This window comes from Equus asinus, chromosome 7 (genome assembly GCF_041296235.1).
Source record: "Equus asinus isolate D_3611 breed Donkey chromosome 7, EquAss-T2T_v2, whole genome shotgun sequence".
NCBI classification, from domain to species: domain Eukaryota; kingdom Metazoa; phylum Chordata; class Mammalia; order Perissodactyla; family Equidae; genus Equus; species Equus asinus.
Window position 1 is genome coordinate 39,784,444 of NC_091796.1, and position 21,250 is coordinate 39,805,693.

The window sequence follows — 21,250 nt, forward strand, 5'->3', positions numbered from 1 at the left end:
TTAGCTCTCAGAGGTGGCTTTAGAGCAGGCAAGGTCCTAGACGAAATGATACACGAGGCTCTTTTCCTATCTTGCTTGGAGAATAAATAATCCAACTTTTCATTAGAGTTCTAACAACATGAGCAAAAGAAAAATAATTGATTTTAATAATTTATTGGGAAAGTTACACTTTCTTCTCAAGTTGGGCCTTTGGAAATAGCTGATTCCATAGCTGATTCCAACAGTCTTGTAAGAGCCTTGGAAAATGGAAAGCCTAGAAAGTTCATTATTTTGCCACGTGTAGGAGCCACCACTTCTTAGAGGGCCGTTCTGAGAATTAGACATAATTTGATGTAAATTATCGACCACAGCATACTGCGACCCAAGGCCTTACATTTGCTTTTGCCTTTACTGTGAAGGCCTCTCCATCAGACGTCCACTCGGTATGCTCCTGCCCCCTCATACCTTCTTCCATTCTCTACTCCAATGTGACCTGTACCAGTCAGCTTGGGCAATCACAACAAAATGCCATGGACTGGGTGGGTTAAACAGCAGAAATTTATTTCCTCACAGTTCTAGAGTCTGGCAGTCCCAAGATCAAGTTGTCGGCTGATTTAGTTTTAGGCTTCTCTCCCTGGTTGTAGATGTCGCCTTCTCACTGTGTCGTTTCATGGCAGATTGAGAAAGACAGAGAGACAGACAGACAGTGAGCAAGAGCACTCTGGTATCTTTTCTTATAAGAATACTAATCCTATAGTACTGGGGCCTGAACTTTATGACCTAATTTAACCTTTTTTTTTTTTTTTTCTGCTTTATCTCCCCAACTCCCACCTGTACACAGTTGTATATCCTAGTTGCATGTCCTTCCAGTTGTGGGATGTGGGATGCCGCCTCAACGTGGCCTGACAAGCGGTGCCATGTCCGCGTCCAGGATCCAAACCCTGGGCCACGGCAGCGGAGCGCAGGAACTTAACCACTCGGCACGGAGCCAGCCCCATCATTTAACCTTAATTACCTCTTTACCTTATCTCCAAATACAGTCACATTAGGGGGTTAGAGGTTTAACATATGAATTTAGGGTGTGTGTGGGGGGGGGGGGGGCACAATTCAGTCCATAGCACTTCCCCAGTGAGGCTTTCCCAGTACAAGCTCCACACCATGATATTCCCTATGCCTCACCACGTTTTATTTTCCTTCATAGCATGTTTCATTTTCAAATGTAAAATGTATGTTGTCTGAACTCTTTATTGCCTGTCTCCCTTCAGGGATTTTTGACTGTTTCTTCATTGTGGTATTTATAGCAGCCATGACAGAGTCTGGCACAAAGAAAGCCAACAATATAAACACTGTTATGTGCATGAATGGACTATCCTATATTATGTACAATGGAAGCTGCTAAAAATAACAAAAGAGATGAGTTACTACACCTGGTCTTCAGTAGGTTTCAGTCCAGTAACATACATGACGCTCACCACAAAAGAATGGTAGTTCTCCATTAACTATAAACAATAACTCAGGAAATGATCAAAAAGAAATGCAGAAATCCGGACTGTGCACAGTCCAGGGAGACATCGCTTCCCACGTAGGAGCTAACCTCTTCAGATTTGCATAAATCTATTTGCTGAACTATGGGTCAGGAAATCAGATTTCCCATTATTAAAGTTATCATTCATTCTTGGTAATATTTATATGAGCCAACTGCAAATCATAAGAACAAGTCAAATCTATGTGCTGAAGTGCATTTTAAACATCCATCCTCACAGGCAAATTATACACAGAAATATCTGCTGTGACAATACTTTAATAAATGACCATGTGTAAGAATAGCCAATTGCAGAGCCCAATTTTTCCTTTCTGATAAATTAGTTTGATATTCACTTTAAAAAAAACAGAAATGATTTACTAAATCTCTGAAGAGCTTTCTAAATCAAGCCATCCCAAATTTTATTGAGCTTGCAAAGGCATTTTTTAAGCATCCTCTCATTAATTTGAATGTAAAAATAGGAAAAATAATCTCTAATGTAGTTAGAAAGTAACATTCATTTTCCTGCTAAGGTCTAGTGACAAAAGAATGTTAGTGCACATTGCTACCTATTACTACAATAGTGGAACCCAAAGTGAAGCGAGCAGATGCAGACTTACCTTGTTTGGTGAATTACACAGGACACAAAACCACAATCCTGAAGCATACCAGGCCGTCTGTGCTGTTTTCTCTAGATGAGCCAAATATGGTAACAAACCATCCTCCATGCAAAGGAGTCTTTCTTTCTTTTATTTTTCCATTTTAAGTGAGAAAGCATAATTCCTGCAGTAGAAGATGCAGAATAGTATTTTGCTTCTCATACTACAGTGCCTAAATGTTTTGACTCTGAACCTAGATAAAGTAGTCAAGAGATTAAATTATGACTCAGAGGAGATTTATCTTTCCAAAACTTCCATTCCCTTGATTATTCCTCCCATCTATACCCAAGCTATTCTAGGAGATAGAATATTTCCTGGAAAAGTATGTTTGAATGAGATGTTCTAAGACAATTCCTTCCATCTTATGACAGTGTTTCACGGCACAACGCTGAAGCACAACACACTAAAGAAATATTTGGTGACTTTCTTTTTCTTGAAGAATCAAGCCATCAGCAAAACCTCTTATCCAGTGTCATACAGCAACTCGCATAGAAATGGTCATGAGAAAAATGTTTGCTCACTGAATATTGGATGAATATTGGCACCTAAATTGTCCCCTAGTTGTCAGAATCCCCTCACAAACAAGGAGGGTCAAAGAGTAAACTCTGTATATTCAGTGAGATGACACACTCTCCTTAAGAAGAAAGGGAAGTTAAAGGATCTCTTTTTGGGAACAGCAAAATGCAATTTCTCACACAGTCTAACCTTATAAATAAATGTATTATGTTTGACACATCTTCAAATAATTACTTATTAAAATACTTAAAATATTAACTTGCCAGATGGCTTTAAGAGAAATATTTATAAGTAAGAGGTGATAAAAGATGGCTTTGTCCTGTGGGGGAGATGGTGAGTCAGACACCGAATAGGAATGTGAATAACCTGAAGTCATGTTCTTACAGCTGGGACAGGATGACAGACAAGGGGTCAGAGGCCACTGGCTGCTACCCAATTGGCTTCTTTCTGTGGTAACAGCTATCATTCATGTTCATTTCAAGGGAAATGATTGGGATGCCGACAAAGAAGAGCATGCCCTCTCTCAGGTGGGACTGCCCTGAAACTATGTTAGGTGTGGGCAATGAATGCTCCTCTGCGGGTTCCATTCTCATCCAGTGGCAATCCTAAATGACTTCACCCACTAGGTTGCTCTCTGCCCCACTGCACCTCATACATATCTTGGGATACTCTTGTCACATTAAAATCATTTTATCATCTTTCCCACCAGCCTATAATGTTTTTCAAGGCTTGGGACCCTCTGATTTTTCTCAGTATCCCCAGTCCTTAGCAGTCTGTGTAACAGCTACTGAATCTTGTGGCAAATAAGAGGATGAGCTTTGGTATCTGAGAAACCTTCTTTCATCCCCCAGATCTTAGCTGTGTCTTTTTTTCTTTAAACTCTCTAAGCCTCAGGTTCCTCATTTATTACATGAATATAACAACAGTGCCTACCTAATAGGATTTTTTTAAGGATGAATGTGATAATTAACACCTATGAAATACTTTGCAGCACTCAGCACACAGCACTTCACTTGTATTATCTATTATTATTTTTTAATAAAGACAATCTGCCTTTTTGGAACAAGTCTCGGAAATTGCCATATTTGGTGTAGGATACAGATAAACTCTAAGTTTATTTATATGAAAAGAACTTATAAAATCTCCTTCATATGCAGATCATGAAGGCTAACAACTTGGAAATGATTTATTCCTGAGAGAATAAAAATTTAAAAACTGGCATTTTAAAGGGTAGTGTCCTTGATTATTCCCAGTTTTTGTCAAGCAAAGCTTTTTGGACAAAAAAGTTTCCAGAAAAGAAACTTTCCAAAGTCAAAACATGAAAAGAAAGAAACTAGCTGCTACCAATCTCACACTATGCTTTTCATGGTCAAAAATGTGTGATATGCTCTGAACGAGCCCTCTGGCAGTGAGGGAATTAGGTGTTTGAAGATTAGAGGTAATAAATTATCCATAGACTTCTACTCTAAACGTACCTTTAAAAAATGTTTTGAATTCTTAAACGTTTCTTTTTAAGATGGCAATTCATTTCCCATAGCTTTTTCCCCGGGATGCATAAAGATTATTTTACCAAAAAATGCGTAGTATTAAAAAAAGTCTACATTGAACCCCCAGGTTAAAGGAAGAAGAGGGGGAAATTTTTCAGTGGCTTTGGCTTAGGAGCCATCAGGAACTGCCCCTACTGACACACTGAGCCTTTCGATTCGTCACTTTGAGATTTAAACGGATTGGCAAATGAATTTTATATTACAGTAAGAAATCATGTTTTTTATTTCTATATAAATGGACATGCACAAATGTTGTGGTTTCTATATAGGGAGAGCACATACAGGAGAAGCCCATATGGTTCCCAAAGTCACTGAGGCCAACCACGCATTCCTCTAGGTGGAAGATGTTCCAGCCTCCCAGACCTGGATGCTAAAAGCCAAATGAATCAAGGAATATAGAACCATAGTTCTGGACTCCTCGGAAGTCCCTCCACGTTCCCTCATCATTGAAGAATAAGGATTTGGAACACAGTGTTTTCCAGAAATAAAACCATAATTTACTAAAGATATAAGTCTGGATCAAAGGTGAAACCTATTTTCAATTTACAAGGTCATGATAAGTAATAAAGTCTTTGTGATGAGCCCACAGAAAATGAGATGGATCTTACGTGACCTCAGGTGTCCAGGAACTTCTGTGAAAGCAGCTGGTCCTCCTGCCCTTTGGCCAAGTTGCTATTTATGGGGAGTGTCCACTGAACATGTGCTTGGAAACAGCAAAACAGGGCAACTCCCAGACATTTCACTGCATTTTGGTTAGAGCTCACCTTTGAACCATCTCTAAACCATTTCTTTTAAAGAAAATACACAAATCAATTTGTAAATGAAAATTTTAACTTTACCTCAAAAACAAACTCCCATAAATGCAATGGATATACTAAGTATAAATTCTATTGATGAAAGCCGATTCAGAAAGCTCCTTGTTCATGGAACTGATATTCAGCCAATCTTCATTGGTTTTTGTAATAGGGCCATCTCTTTTGACTTGTTTGGCATCTGCTTGGATTGGTTGATGCCTTGCAGGATTGCTAAAAATTTTTAACATCAGCTTTAGTCAGGTATCACAATGGGATATTATTTAATATATCTGCAAAGCTTGAAATAAAACTATTTGAAATAAAATGGCAAAAAATTCCATTTTTGCTTTGTAAATCAAGTGACCTTTCTCTAATTAGAGTATGGTAATTAATTGCATTGGCAACTTGGATAAAAGTTTCTGTAGGGAAGAAAACTAGGTTCATTGATCAATTTTGACCTCCAGATTGGCTGTGACGTGATACTGGATTATTCCAGCTTTTCATTTCTGCATGTCACTGTAGATAACTGTGTGTGATCTGAACTTGAAATACTAAGTCTAGGCACTAAGTCTTCAAATAATTTTATGGGGTGAGAAAGATTATCTAGGATTTCTGTTCAACTGACTTGGCAGAAAGAAGCCCAACACTGTGGTATCAACTACTCTCCTGGCTAGGTTCTTGAGAAGAGTGTACTGATCTTTGATTATAATGAAGCCTTTGTGTGAAAACTGAGGAATCACCAGGTAAATCACTAGTTCTCAGATAAGGACTATGATGGATACACATACATACAGTACTTTAGATCCTAAGAGCAATTGTTACTCACATTAGGCCACTTTAAAGTATTAAGAATGGAATATTTATATAAAAATTGTATAATTGTACCTATTATACGAAAATAAAACATATAAAGCATCGCGGTCAGTTTCAACAAACGTCAGCTTAAAGAATGCTGCACTGTTTTATTTCCTCTAATGAATTTTGGACAAGATGATACCTGTGGAGTACCGCAAGGAAAACAGTAAAAAAAAAAATTCTGCAACTCTAAATAAAATTAAGAAAACGTTTGAAAATATTTTAATAGAAAATATAAGACAAAAAAGGAATGTCATCATTGTGCAAATAACGTAAGGAAACTTAGAAGTATCTATCTTCCACTGACTTACTTGCATAAGGTCTTTTATTATTATAATAATTTAGTTTTTTGGAGGAGGAAGAAACATGTTTTGCTTTTTTTCCTCCAAATGTAAACATCCTCTTTCGCCATCTGGTGGCTAAAGACGGCATTTTCCCCGTAGATGAAAACAGTTGAACTCAAATTTAACAGCCAATTACGTTTAATGCTTTCCGATTCATCTTACTGTAAAGATATGCATATTTTTTAACCAATGTAAATATAACAGGCAATTTTGTTTTAACGGTTCACAGCATTTTATTCAAATAGCTCTAGCTGTAATATTTAATGCAAGATAAAACAAAATTAACCAGACCAATTCTTTTAAAAAAGAATTTGAAAAGTCAATTCATTTTGAAAGTTAAAATTAAATATGGTAGTAACAATTTGTTTGACCTGAATGTCTTTTGGTATAAAGAATTAATAAGGTCTTTATGAAAACAAGATCCAAACATATTTTTAAATGATGAACATCACAGATACAGTTAATTTCAAAGAGATTTCAGTTTTGGTTTTTTTCTGTTTTAATAAAAGTTATAATTGTATGTAGGCAATTTGTCATACCAAAAAAGCAGGGTAGATAATGTAAGAGCATATTTTTTCCCTATTTTTTTCTTAATTAAAAATTTCAAAGTATTTATTAGTACAGCTCATGTATATACAACTACATTTCATAAAAATTAAAAATGACAATTATTTAATGTTTAATTTCTTTATTTTCTCCAGAATATTTTAATATTGAAACCCAAATTGTTACTTTGAGAAAGGGAAGAACAGAGAAACATGAAGAGACAAACATTTCATTTCATTTAACTTATGGTATTGTGAGCAGTCACTTTTGTAGGCAACGTTTTTTTTTTTTGTAGAAAAGAAATAAAAAACAAACAGCACCATTAAAGAATGCATGATCCCTGAATTCTAAACAAAACACTGTCTAAAAATTTTGTAAATGCTTCTTGCACTCAGTCACATTTAGTCAGGTATCAAAGCAAGCATAACAGTATTAAATTGTAGCAGTCTCACTGAATCAACTGCTCCCCCTTCTGAGGATTTTACACACCTTTTCTGAGTTTTTCCTGTGGGAACAATATATTCTTTGGTAGAGGACTGAAGGAGGGTTTTACTTTTCTGTATGCTGATATCAAACGTCTATGTAGGTCCAGGGCCTTGGCCCCCAATCTGCGTTTGTTATGTTCGGGTCGATTTCACATTTTGCTGTTACACTGTAGGAGTAATACCGCCTTTAAAGAAAGGCATTAAATGGCTAATGTCGAACAGATGTAAACATTCAGAATACTGACCAAAAAAAAAAAAAACACACAAACACACATCATAAAAGAATGCTATACTGAAAATATGAGTCAGATTAGGTTTCCATGAAGCAAGGGGAAAATACAGCAGTACAGGAAAATGATGGCAACCAAGTAAAGCACTTCCTTTGAAACATTCATGAACAGTACAAATACAACAAAGTTCTTCTACAGTCTAAATTCTTCTGCAACTATCAAATATAGTACAAAGCGAAATAGTATGTGCTATAAAAAAGCAGCTCCTTTAAATTATAGTAAAAACGCTTTTTGTTTGCTTTACAGTGACAAAGCATGAGGACTGAAGACGACACAATTTTTATATTCAGTGACATTTTGGCTACTTAGGCCCCTGACAGTCTGATGAGTTCCTTTTCTAGGACTCTTCACATTGTTCTCTAGAAACACAGACAGACAGTGACTCTGGGCTCTGCGTGTTGGGCGGGCTTGCTGCCACCAGGCGCTAGTGTGGTGCTCAGCCCCCACACCAGAGAGACGATGCCACCCTGCGTGGGGATTCAGCTTTGTAACCCAGGACTTCACCAGGCCAACGAGCAACTGGGAAGCCAAGGCCACAGTAACTTCCTCTTTTGAAATTGTGCGAGTTTGTAAAAGAAATGGGGCTGCAGCATCACAGACTCTTACTCTTGACTGCGTTATGAAGCACCAGGTGCACCAGCTTGTTTTTGTATGTTTATTTTGAACCAGTAAGAATATCCAAGGTCTAGAAGTCAACGAAACCATCTAGAGCTCATCCCAGAAACACACACCACCACAAAGTCTTTATAGCAACCAGGCTCAACCTCATAGGTTTGTTTTCAAGTTTTTTTCTTCCAACTAGACCTTAGCAGGGCAATATTATATATAACTATGGTGCTCAGTTCACCAACATTTCTGCTATTCTCACTTTGGGGAAGGAAAAATATTTTCATTTTGAAAATGAATTTGCATCAGAACGTTCTTATTAACATGCCCATTAACTACTTAAATGTCTTTATACATCTCAGGCATATGCATATCAAATAGGAGGGGGATTAGGGAATAGCTAATAGTTTTCTTCCTTCCCCTGCTCCAAAAGTGCTACTCAGGGAAATACATCCTTTGTGATAAAAAAAAAAAAAAATGACATGTTACATGTGCAAGTTCTATTCCTGATAGGGATAGCATAGTGTCCAAGAACCAGGACAATGCACATGCTAAAATTTGCACATTACACCATAATAACATACTCCTTTGCACATAGGCAGACACCTGTAGAAATCAGGAAACTAAACCTACTCGCCTAATCCAAATATACTGGCTTTTGTACATATATTAAATGGACGCTTGTAAAATATCTGACACATTTTACTTCTAAACGTCTTTTCTTTCCATTATTTTTTTAACCCAAAGATGTTAATTTTTTTAGTAATATAAACCATATGCGAACACTAGGAATTTAAACTGGGGCAATAAAGAGCAAGGGCAGAGAAAAATTATGCTCTTTGGACCTGGGTGATAGGATTCACGCTTGATCAACAAGTGATTCTCCAAACGTATTCTGTGAAAAATCAACACGTACAGAAGGACACTTTTCTTTATTCCCACTAAGTAGTTTGCAGGCAGTGTTCCACGAGGATGGAACTGATTATGAGCTCAGTGTCACATCAGCCTCGATTGGACCTCATATACAGAGTGCAAAGGTTTTGTAGACTGGAGTTTCTTTCAACACCGTGTCAGTTACTGATGCGGTAGTTTTAAATCTGCTGGTGTGGACAGTATCTGACACTGGTAGAGTGACAACTGAAACTGGAAAAAGGAGTTGGCATGCAAGTGTCTATATTTTAGGGGTGTCCCTCTGAGAGTAAAGCATGCTCTTCTGAACCAAGACAATATCAGAACCAAGAAGACCATAGCGACACCACTGACGAGGATGCCACCCAAACACAACCTGGTGCAGAGCGAACTTAGGATCCGCTGGAACTTACGTGCATTCCTTGGAAAGGGCTGGTTAAGTGCATTGCTAATTTTCTCAGTCGTTATTTTTCTTAATTTTAATATGAAAAACAGAAGTGACAGGACTGAAGCACCGCATCGTGGCCAGAGGCAGGCCCTTCTTTGCTTTCTTCCTTTTTAAGATAAAGTATCTTTCACTATCAGCAATTTGTTAATAAAAACGATGTCTCTATCACCTAACAAAATTTGGCAACATCACAATAAATATGGAGAAAATAAAAACATACGCCATGGTTAATCACTATAAAAAATCACAAGGTTTTTTTTTTTTCCCCCAGGAATGTAATTTCGGCTCATTCCAGTAAATTTTTAAGACGTACTTTAAGGAAATATCAAAAGTTTACATTGATTAGGATGATCCCATATGAACAGATCTGTCATTCTTAACCCCGATACAGATGATTTTTTCCCCCGTGTTTTTTTTTTTTCATTCTACAGCCACAGTCAACCAATGGGTTAATGGCACTCCACATTTTGTGCTCTGTAAGCTGAAGTTAAATGGGCGTGGTCTTTGTTGTCTTTCATCTTCCCACAATGTGCATGTGCTTTTGAACTTGCTTTAGGGAACAGAGCCTCCTGAACTACAGCTGTTCTCTGACCTGAGGGTGGCCAAAGTCTATGGAATGTCGCTCAAATACTCAACACTCAGACTTGACTCGATAAACACTGACAGTGTCTGTAAGATGCAGTATCCCTTTTTCGAAAGCAGTTCCACTCCCCCAAATATGAAGAATGTACTGAATTCACCTGAGGGGAAAAAAAACAAAACATGCAATGCTTGGAACAATATTTTAAATAAAGGCTATTTAAGAGTCAACTATAATTATACAGATCGTGAATCATGAGAAAAAACTTGTTCAGAAAAATGTCAACACTTCAGCCTTCTGCAGTCCCTTGTATCACTAATGACACTTGAAAAAAGAGGCGGCCAATTTCTGCAAAGTCAGAAACCAGAATGCACTGGTATCATCACTAAAGGGCTACAATTATTTTCCCCCAAATTTTAAGATCTAGTAATTATATTAGAGTGAACAGAATGGACCATATTTACATTGTCAACCCATTTATGTGAGTTTGCATACACAGCATTTCACTTGTTTGCTTTGAATTTTAGGCATTTTTTTTAAATACTTTGTTCTTAAAAGCCACACGTGAAGCTCTGAGTTCCTCTGGGCCTACAGCTCTCTGTTGGCCAACTGATCTTACGGTATCAGGTGTCAAAGGGTTCAAGGCAGATTAGCGGGCATGAGGCCTGCACTGCAATTTCAGGTATAAGAAACATTTCACTACAGTGTGCACAGCGTCCAAGGCAGATTCAGAGAGTCCCCCAGTCTCTGAAAAGAGTAAAAAGGGAGAAAAGAGAATAAGGACAGTGGAGTTCATTAACAGCGTACCTCCTTTAATGGATCTTTTGTGATATGCGTAAACACAAGGAATCACACATTTAAATCAGATTCCCCTTTCCAAATGGTTTAACCACTGTGGTGAAGGTAGGTCCAGAGAGTCCGCTGTGCAAACCCCTGCTGTAATGGTCAATCTACAGAAGGATGCATAACCACCTTAATCGCGTTCCCCATTCTCTGCCTACATCTGCATTTCTGGTTGGTACTGAGTAATTAAAAATGTCCTTTTCCTATCTACACCTGGATCTTAAAAAAACAAATGGAGTAGTGCCCTGTGTACACACAGACAGAGATATTCCAAAGCTGGGAATGGTAGCTAACTATGTAAAAGGCATGCTGCTGAGCCACTAGGGTGGGATGCCATCTCCCCTTTCCGAGAAATGCAAGAAAGTAATTATCCCATAGAGAAGAGAGGCTCTGTTCCAAAGTAAAATAAATTAGCACGATATAAAGCACTGAGTTATTCAATTTGTTGCTGCTGATGCCGTTTGGCTTTTCCGTGTTGAAAAGGGATACTGCATCTTTCATTCAGCTCTTATCGCACAACCAGGCAAGCTACACAGAGTTTCGAAGGACCTATGCAGTCGTCATGGCAGAAGGCCCCACAGCCTTTGCACACAATCATGGCTTTCAGCCGGCAAGAGCATTTCAGTTCCAATTCATCCTTGTTGCTGCTGTCGGCGAAGTTCTGAGCGGGCATCTGAGCGTTCTGACCAGGCAGGCCCGTGGCAGCGGCGGAGCCACTTCCCAAGATCCCAATGGACTTTTCAATGGCAGAGGCTGCCCTTTTGAAGCTCGTGCTACCAAAGTGTATTGTTGGATAATTTCCACAGAGCTGCTGTTGTTGCTGCACCTGCATTTTCTGAGCAGCTAATTGGGTAAAAGGCTTTTGTGGCTCAGAAAGCAAATAGGAAGAGAAATCTGCATTTTTTAGCGCAAACGCTTTTAACTGTTCTTTCATTTCATTCTGGTCATAGGAAACTTGTTTCATGCCCAGTTCACAGCTGCTGCTTAACCCTTCCTCAAAAGAAAGAGGTTCCGATTTGATATTGCTACATATGCCCGCGGACTGTGGCCAACTAAGTCTCTTAGTGGTTTCCATGGTAACTGGCGGTTGTTTTTGATCCGATGGGGCTTCTGCATTAGGAAGAGGTGGAGGTAGCGGAGGTGGCGGTGGGGGAGGCGGGGGCAACGCCAGGGGGGGAGGGGGAGGGGGCGGAGGGGGTGGGGGATGCACCAGTGCTTTGTTTGGCATTGCGTGTGCAGCCCCTCCTGCGTCATCCCCTTCTTTGATGGGCATGTTGGGGGATAGCATGTTGGTTAACCTTAGCTGGTGAGGGGCTGAAGAAAGGCCAACCTCTCCCAATCCCTTTTGTTCAAGATGCCGACTGAAGGCAAATGCATTACAGCCCACTGGGGGCTTGGCAGGGGCCTGTATCAGAGCTGCAGGAGGAATGGGGCCCCTGGCAGCCATAGGCATTTGGTAAAACTGCTGTCTGTGTGAGGTACCAGCGTCAGGGTGGAAGCCGCCATTCTTGTCAACATGAAATAGGTTCTGCTGGAAGCTACAGGAGGGGAGCAGCCGCTTTTGCTGTTTGACCTCAGGGCTGTGAACAATCCTGTTCTGCATGGAGTGCTTGGTCAGCCACTCTTGCTTAAATGGCTGGCTGTGTCCTAGCTGATTCATGCCCGAGTTGATGACACAAGGCACCCCTTTCACATCTTGGTCCCCCAACAACTTCCCTGGCTCGCATTTAACTTGAGTGTGTTCCCCCACAGTCCTGGCTACTCTCTTCTTGGGGTGGTTCTCTCGCTTTCTCATTTGGAGTGGTGCAAGAGTCCCTGCCAAGTAGCCCTTCCCATCGGGATTTGGAGAGCTGGACGGCATTTCAACAATGCTCCTCTCTGGTGCTGTTTTACCCACTGAGGTAGTTTGAAGAGGCAGAGGAAGCCTGTTGATTTCAAGCTTGGCTCCCAATCTGGGCTGCGGCAACACTTTTTCCAAAGGCAGGTTACCCTGTAGTAACTGTGTCACCAGGGGATTGTTAGCCTCCACAGACGACAGACGACAGCTTGAACTCCCTGCACTGGGAACTCTTTTCAGGGTGTCTGTAGACAAGGAAATCGCCTCTTCCATGGGACCAGAGGTAGGAGCCTTCAAGTTCTGTGCCTGTTGCACACTAGGGGCTGCCTCTGAAGCCGGAGGAGGCAGCTCAGGGCCAGGGAAGTCTTCAGTGTCCATTCTAAAGCCCTTGTCCACTTCATGAGGTTCAGACTTCACAGGGAGAGAGACATTTGTTATGAGATTCCTGGGGTGAAGTTCTGACATGTGCGAGTAGCTGGCGTGTTCAGTTTTGACAGCCTTTGGACAGCCCTGTTCTAGATAGTCTTTCTGTTTACTTGAACCAGAGTGACTAACCAGAGGCTGTCCTGAGCTCCTCATCCCATCATCATTCCAGCAAATCCTATTGCTTGGATTATACTGATTGCTACAGGTTGTGTCTGCTTCACTTTTGAAAGTGGTTGGGCCACGTGCCTGCTCAGCAAAGCTATTACTAGGAGCAGTCACCTCATTTAACTTATCTGGAACAACAAGGGGTACTTCTCGGAGACTTGTGCAGGCAACTTGAATCGTTTTACAGTCTTGTTTTGCTGCAGAACCAGCAATGAAACTAGAACCGTGATCTACGCCTTCATTTGCAACTGGCTCAGGTCTGCTAATCACAGACACCTGAGGACATGCTATGGGCTGTACGGATGCTTCTGTCCTCACAGATCTGCTCTGGAGGTCCAAGTTGGCTTCTGCACTTTCAATGGAGACAGTCAGAGACAAAGTGGAGGTCAGCGTGGTGCTGTGGTCAACGATGACTTTACAGGGAATTGATCTGTTTATGGCTGCTGGTGCAAAGCCCCCTGGAGGTTGCTGAGGTTTCCCAGAATTATCTGCCCTGTTTCGAGGCCCTGAACTTTTGTCCAAGCTTTCAGCACTTAACTTGGGAGGATTATCGTAAGAGTTTATTGTAAGCATGCTTCCAGTAAACATTGCGACAGGTGGGCGTGCAACCAGAGTGTCTGTGACTGCTACTGAGTCCCTGCAGCTGAGGGCTGCTCTCACAGTGGTACCCATGGATATGGTGGCCTGTTCTTCACTCCCAGGCATGGCTATCTTCTCAGAAGGAAATCTGTTGTTAATTCCCGTTGGGGGAATCAAGACAGAGCTAGTGGAGAGATGGTTTGGCAAGTTATTTCCAATGGAGGGAGTTGGCACAGAGGTGTACTGACTGGAGACTAAGTTACTAGCACTGCTGCTTGATATTAGCAACTGCTTGTCATCCATGGAACTTGATAAGCTGGAGTCCTCTGAAGTGGCGGGAAGAGGAGTGCTTTCAATACATTTTGGTATAATGGCTATGCATGGAGTGTCAGTTCCCTGGATGGTTTTTAACATGCTTATATTACAAGCAGAAATTGTAGTGTTTGCACTGTCAACAGACATTAGAACAGAGGATTTATCAACAGAACTCACAAAGGGATGTTCTTTAATTGCTCCCGATATAGCAGTGCTGCAAACAGACACAGGGACAGAATTTTTATTAAAGAGCATGGGCACACTGCTATTTTCAGAAGAGGTAGATGAAACAATTTTCTCAGATAAATGTGACACAGGTATATTTTCATCAGAACTATGCACAGATAAGTCAGTGGCAGTTTCTGGAAGTTTCGTCGGGTTAAGAGACTGCTGTAATACAGTGGTGGTCTCCCGGAGGTGCGCAGACTTGTTGCTAGGAGATCTACAGTTTGGATTGACAATAATGACACCAGTTGAACCTTCAATTTTCGTTTCAGTAGAAGAGACTTCTAAGCTTGGAGGCCCTTCCTTTGAGCAGAGTGGAGGCAACCGGGCCTCTTTAGTGTTCTGGAAGAGGTGGGCGCGGGCTTGATGCTTTGCGAAGAGCTTCGCCTTTGTCTGTTCTTTGATATGTGCCAAGGTTCTCGCCTTTCCACCCTCTGCTGGGCTCCCCATGGCTCCGGAGACGATGCTCGCAGCAGCGGCAACAGCAGCTGCAGCCGCTGCCTCTCGTTGGGCCCTTGCTTGCTGGGCTCGGGCCTTGATATCTGCGAGGGTTCTGGCTCCTGTGTTCCTCCCACCACTGACGGATGTGCTGGGAGATGCTCGAGACTCTGGTTTGGAGACTGGTTGGCTCTTGATGATAAAAGGTGGCCCGATTTTGGAAAGCTGGATCTACAGGAAGGGGAGAATGGAGAGATAAAGTGCCTGGTACATGATCACAGAGGAGGCATGCAGAAGGTGATAATGCAAGGGAGGAGAGTACCTGCCTTCTCTCATAGTATCGTGCAAACGACACCTAAGTCCCTGAAGGGGCCTTTAGGGTATAAAGCAACAATAAATGCATGAATGTGAAAATTAAAATTTTTAATCTGTTTTTTATCTATAAAAACATCAACCCATGACTTCATTTGGCATGGAAATGAAACATCTTAATGCCTCATATAAATGGAAACAAAATTCATGCTGCTTAAAATGAGGTTAGCTAAAAAGATGTTGAGATAGCTTTTAAATTATCTTCCTTGCTGGCACGAAAAACTGGGACCTTAACTCTATTTGAGTTTATCTGTCTTAATTTGACACAAAGAAAAAAGCTGTAGCCAAGAGGTCAGGAGACCAGAATTCTCATCCTGGCTTTCCTCAAAGGAAGTTCGTGCTTCTACGCAAATCACTGGGTACTTCAGTTTCTCTAATAAGGTCCCTCGGCCAGAGACTCTATGGTTTTGTGTACTCCCATATCACCTAGCACACTGTCTTATACATATCAACACACAATAAGAGTTTGTAAACTCAGTTGTAAAATGAGACTAGTTATTTCTGGCCTATTTCCTTTACAGAACTGTTATAAAGATGGAATAAGACCATGTGTGTGAGAGTACTCTGCTTTCCAAAGGGATTTTATCACTATGTTTTCATGAAAGCACGGGCAACTCTGGTTTTCTGCCTCTCAAAGAAAGTATGGGTTGGGAGTTTCTTTTGATGTTGGTAATCCACAATTTGCTGAATTTCATAAATGTCCCAAACCACGCTGTTCATCTACCCATGCTAATTAAGAGACTGGAAGATATCACCAAATTCCATGAGGCCCAGACCTAAAGAACAACATCCTATAGCAATGCCTGTGATGCTCTAGTCACTAAGAATTCTTGGACTCATAGATTTATCAAGATGAAAGGGATCTAGTTAAAGCCCCTAGATCTACATTTGAACAAAATAAGCCAGGGAGATAAGGTAGACCATTCTAGGTCACATAACTAGTGGGTGATAGAGAGTGTCTTCAGGCTCCCCATTCAGTGCTGCTGACAGGTACTATGCTTCCTTTTGCTCCCCTCTAGAAAAAGCTTTTCCTAGAAAACATGTCTCTCTCTCTTCTTAACATATGTATATTTACATTATAAACATTTGACACATACTATAAGATCCTATCAATTTGGAATCATGCTTTGGCACTTTGGTAGATGGAACTGTCTTCCTGAGCTATCTCATTTCTCATTTGCCAACTTGTGATGTCTCTCTCCTAACCCAAAGGCTCCAAAGAAAAGATGAATTTAGCAAGTGGATTCAATTTTTCCTTTTAAATATTTCCTTTGTTTTAAAAAATTAAAAACATTTAAAAAATTAAGCCTCGAGATATTTAAGCAAGAGCTCAAGGCCAAACAAACATCAAATATACTTATAGTGTATATCTATCTATCTTTACATAAAGTGTATATTACTTTGAAAATATGCTTTTGGCAAAAGAAAACTAGACTGGTATGTTTAAAAATATTTCCTATGAAAAGCATGCTTACATTTTTCTTTCCTTTGCTTCAGAAATTAAAATTCATAACAGGGTTTTGATTGGAGCTTACTCTTCATCTTTTCCATCTCTAGAATCATATTTAGTAGGGACTGCTTTATTAAATACAATAACTACAACCACACTCTCAAAGTCAACCTTATGGAAATCATGAGGACACACAAAAAGTAGATGCGAGAGCAGAGCGAAATAGAGAAAGAGATGAAGAAAAATAAGGCTTGAGTATGTTATAATTCTAGACCAATCCTACGATGGGGTAATCCATTTAATTGTAGGACAATATAAATGGATTGAGATAAAAACACCAAGTAAATATAAATTAATTATAGTGGGCAGAATTTTTCTTTTTATTTAACAGAGAGGTTCTTTTGAATTAACCTTAATTTTCAGTGTACTTAGGCAGAGCCAATTAAATAAAAGTTTTGTTTTCTGAGAGTTAAAATCTACCTGGGATCAAAAGAAAGTATATAAATAGGAATGTTTGTCTATAGGCTTTATTATTTTGTGAAGTTAAATACTTATTTACTATCTTGGAGATAAAAAAAAATAGGATTTGTATTCCTACATATCTACAGCATTTTCCCTCAGGGTTTGCAAAATAACTCCACTGATTTATTCAAAAAATATTTAATGACGCTTTTCCATAAGCCAGGTATTCTCTGCTAGGCAATGGTGGTGTTTAGTGTTTGTTAGAAAATGAATGAAGGAAAAACATGCACCTTCATCTCTTTAGTGCATGCCTCTGACTTCTATTTTTTTCTCTAGTCCTAGCAAACTTTTATAAGACACTAAATTATCTTTCAAGTTTCCCCACGTTTACGTGGGTTTCTGTCCTACACCTTGGAATCCCCCGAAGATCCTGTATCTCAGGGGCCTGTTCTCACTCTTCATTTCTTTTCCCTTAAATGCTGAGGCCTAAATATACACATGCAACATCATATGAACTCAATGCTCAGTCTCAAAAATCATCATTTAATATCAGACTGGTGCTGGGAGTATTAGATTATAAACTGTTACATAAAACCTGGAAGGAAGAAAATCTCATTTATTTTTGCAAAATTTAAGTATCTAAATAGGAAAAGCCTAGCTATGGAATTGCCATTTGTTTTGTTTTGTTTTTTTAAATACCGTACCTTGAGAGGTGGAACCCTGGGTTCCTCTCTTGGAGGCTGTTCTTTCTCTGGTGGGCTGCTAGATGATATGTTCCGGGTTGACTGATCATCTTCTATCCTAGCCCTCTTTTCCTTACAGATCCCAAAGCTGTGCTGCTCTGCAGTTTTCCTCTTTGATATCTCGGATTCTCTACTTTCAGTTCGTATCCCATCGGGTGACTTGGAGGGCTCCGACAACTTGGAAGTATGTGAGGTCTCCAACCGATTCTGTGAGCTCCCTTGCTTATGCATTTTGTTTCTGGAGCCTTCTGAATACGAAGCCTTATCCACTGATGAGACATATTGCTTGTCCTGTAATTTAGCGGATGTAAGTTCATTTCCCTTACTCTCTGTTTCTTCCGAAAAGACAGAGAGTTCTAAGGGTGAAGACACCCCTTTCCTTTCTGTTCTTTGCAGGACATTATGACTTTTACCTTTTATCATTTCTGTAGAAGGAAGTTCTGGAATTGAAGCAGGATAGGGCTTCTCAGTTTCAGCATGTGATTTACAAGGCTGCTGACTCAGGGTCTTATTGTGCAGTTCTTCAGATGGAAATGCTTCAGGAGCAATGGAAGAAGAACCCATTTTGATGGGTTCAGGAGTACTAGACAGAGTCTTCTGCTGAGAGACATGGCTCACACCCAGGGGTTTGGCAGGGGCAGAAGCTTCATCTTTCTGTGGTGACAGTGGTTCTTCAGATATGGAAGGTGACTTTCTTTGTTGATGTGCCATTCTGTCATTCATGGAAGAATTAGAAATTGGAGATGTTTCTGAAGGAAGTGGCAAACTGGCTATAAAAGTGGTCTCAGATGTGAGAAGCATGGAAGACACTGAAGAAGTTTCTGATGCCAAAGGTAAATCAGACATGGGTGATGTTTCTGATGTTAAAGGTAAATTTGATACTGGGGATGCTTCTGATGTTAAAGGTAAATTGGACATTAGAGATGCTTCTGATATTTCAGGTGAAGTGGATATTGGAGAAATTTCTGCCATCAAAGATGCATGAAGGTTTTCATCAGTGGGATTCCTCTGATTATATTTGTCTGCATTTTCAGTGCTAGACAGCTCAGAACAAAACGTTGTTTCAAGGGAGGCTGGAGCACACGATTCTTCTGAAGTAGACTGGGTTTCCCCTCCTGGGGACGGCAGACTGGTACAGCCTCCCTCTGGGCTCTCAGAAGAGAAGGAAGTTTCAGAGACACAAGCATTTTCAGAAAGCTGTTCATCAGGATCACTCTGTAACTCCATATCCACAGCAATTCCTTCATTTGGAAATTGGCCTTCTAAAGAAGATGACCCTGTTTTTATTTTTGGAGTATTAATCTCTATTGAAGTTTCTGGCTCCTTATGTTCTGTGTCACTGACCTGAGTCACAGATGAAGTGGAAGGAACAAGAGAGTCACAGACTTCTAGTTGATCTATAACAACTGACATTTCTTCCTGGGGAGATTCTAATTTCTCTTCCACCTTAACGTCGATATGAGGCAATGGTTCTAAAACATCATTCATCATAACACAGGATTCCAAGTTATCCTCAGGAGGTGCTATTTGGGGCTCTTCATGAGAGTTGGCTGGACTTTCAGACTCCTCAGAAAATTCAGGTATTGTCTTATGATTTTCATCGTGGCATTCACAGATACTAGTCTCTACCTCTTCTGCAATTTCCTCCTGAATCACAGATTCTTCAGGGAACAAGACGTCTTCTGATTCTGATTCTGCCATTACATCTTTACCTACATTTACCATAGGACAAAGTGTAGCACAGAAATCAGGCTCTGGAGAAGTTGGACTTTTCATGCTTTTTGGCTGTTGTTCTTCCAAAGGAGTCTGTGCAGAAAGACCTGGAAGGCCAGAGGTCCCACATGAGGAACCAATTTCAGCTCCATCATTGTTTGGTCCAGAAGTGAGCTTCATAGATTCCTCTCTTGACATGCCCAACCTGAACAGAAATTAGGAATATTAAATTATTGTTGCAGGATAAAACATGAAAGGTATAACTTGGATCTCTCACAAGTATAATATTCAATAAAAGTAAATACATCAAATTAATTTTATAGTCACTATGTAACATGCTTAATTTATATAGTTTATGAAGGCTTAGTTTTTCTACTGCTTTTATAATCACAACTAAATTAAACTCAACTTGTAGCTGAGAAAGGTATACGTTTTTATTCTATAAGCAAGGAGATATGAACCTTACGAAGGTAGTTAGTAAAAGGATAAGAAAATTACATACTATAAAAGATTAGAAAATATGAGGAGAAATGTAAAAGAATGTATAACATCTAAAATTGTTTAAAGTCACAAAGCAGAAAGATGTCCTTATAATAGAAAATAGTGTAGTCTTCAGAGAACGCAATATAACCAAATAGTTAAATCAATGGAAGATGGGTGTGTTGTAAAATCTTGAAATTAAAATGACTTCCAAAGATTAAGTTCTCTTAAACCAACATAAGAAGTGTTACTCAATCACCTTGTTTTATTATTTAAGTGTCTAACCTACGACAATATGGAAATTTCACTAAAGAATATCAAAACACGTTTGGGATCATCAAAACTGATCCTACCAGATTACCTTTGCGTGAGGCAAGACTTTCAAAGTCTTTCATGGAGATTTCTCACCGTAAAGATATTCCATAAAAGATAGCAAAGAATATCAAGAAACAATCCAGCTGAATGCTCAAGTCATAAAGTTAATCAGAATTACAATCCAATATATTTTAAATCACTATTTCTTGCCATACTAAGTTACAAAATCAGCATCAGAGAGCAGAGAAATATGGTGTTCTACATGAAGTTAAATTAGAGTCAGGCATTGACAAAGAAAGCAGGAGAGAGAACATTTCCAGAGAAGGAAATGCATTTGAGTGATGACACACAGCTAAAACAGTATCAGTACAAGAAAATACCTCAGTGAAATCCACTTTAACCTTTTACTTAAATCAAATCCTCAATATGAAAGGGAAATAAACTTGAATACACTTTTTGCGTATTGGACCATTGTCTTATTTACTAAAATTCAGAAGGCTCTAAAAAGAAGATACTGCCTTCATAATTAATCTCTTTTCTTTCAGCTTTCCCTAAAATGGGCTTGAACAAAGCTACAATTTATAACTATACTATACTGAGAGGAGCAGAATAAGTACATTCCAGATAAATTTAAAGCAGAATAATCAGCTAGAAATAAGGTCCCTTCGGGCTAGGTTAAGCAGAGGTACCACAGATACAAGGTAAGGTATAGAACATACAGAATCCATCCACTGGCAACCAAATTTCTGCAGGTGATTAACAAGGACGTATATATCATATGGAAAACAGTGCTGTATAAAATATGCC

General features: G+C 39.7%; 1 protein-coding gene across 1 annotated transcript in view; it reads right to left on the reverse strand.

Annotated features, from left to right (window-relative positions):
* Positions 1-9,727: 9,727 nt before the first annotated feature.
* The window catches only part of ASXL3 (ASXL transcriptional regulator 3), a 165,648-nt gene continuing 154,125 nt past the window's right edge, over positions 9,728-21,250 (reverse strand). Inside the window, exons 11-12 of the mRNA XM_070513245.1 lie at positions 17,897-19,853; positions 9,728-15,139 (exon numbers count right to left, since the gene is read on the reverse strand). Coding sequence (XP_070369346.1) covers positions 11,432-15,139; positions 17,897-19,853 — 5,665 coding nt within the window. The 3' untranslated portion in view covers positions 9,728-11,431. The remainder of the gene's footprint in view (positions 15,140-17,896; positions 19,854-21,250) is intronic.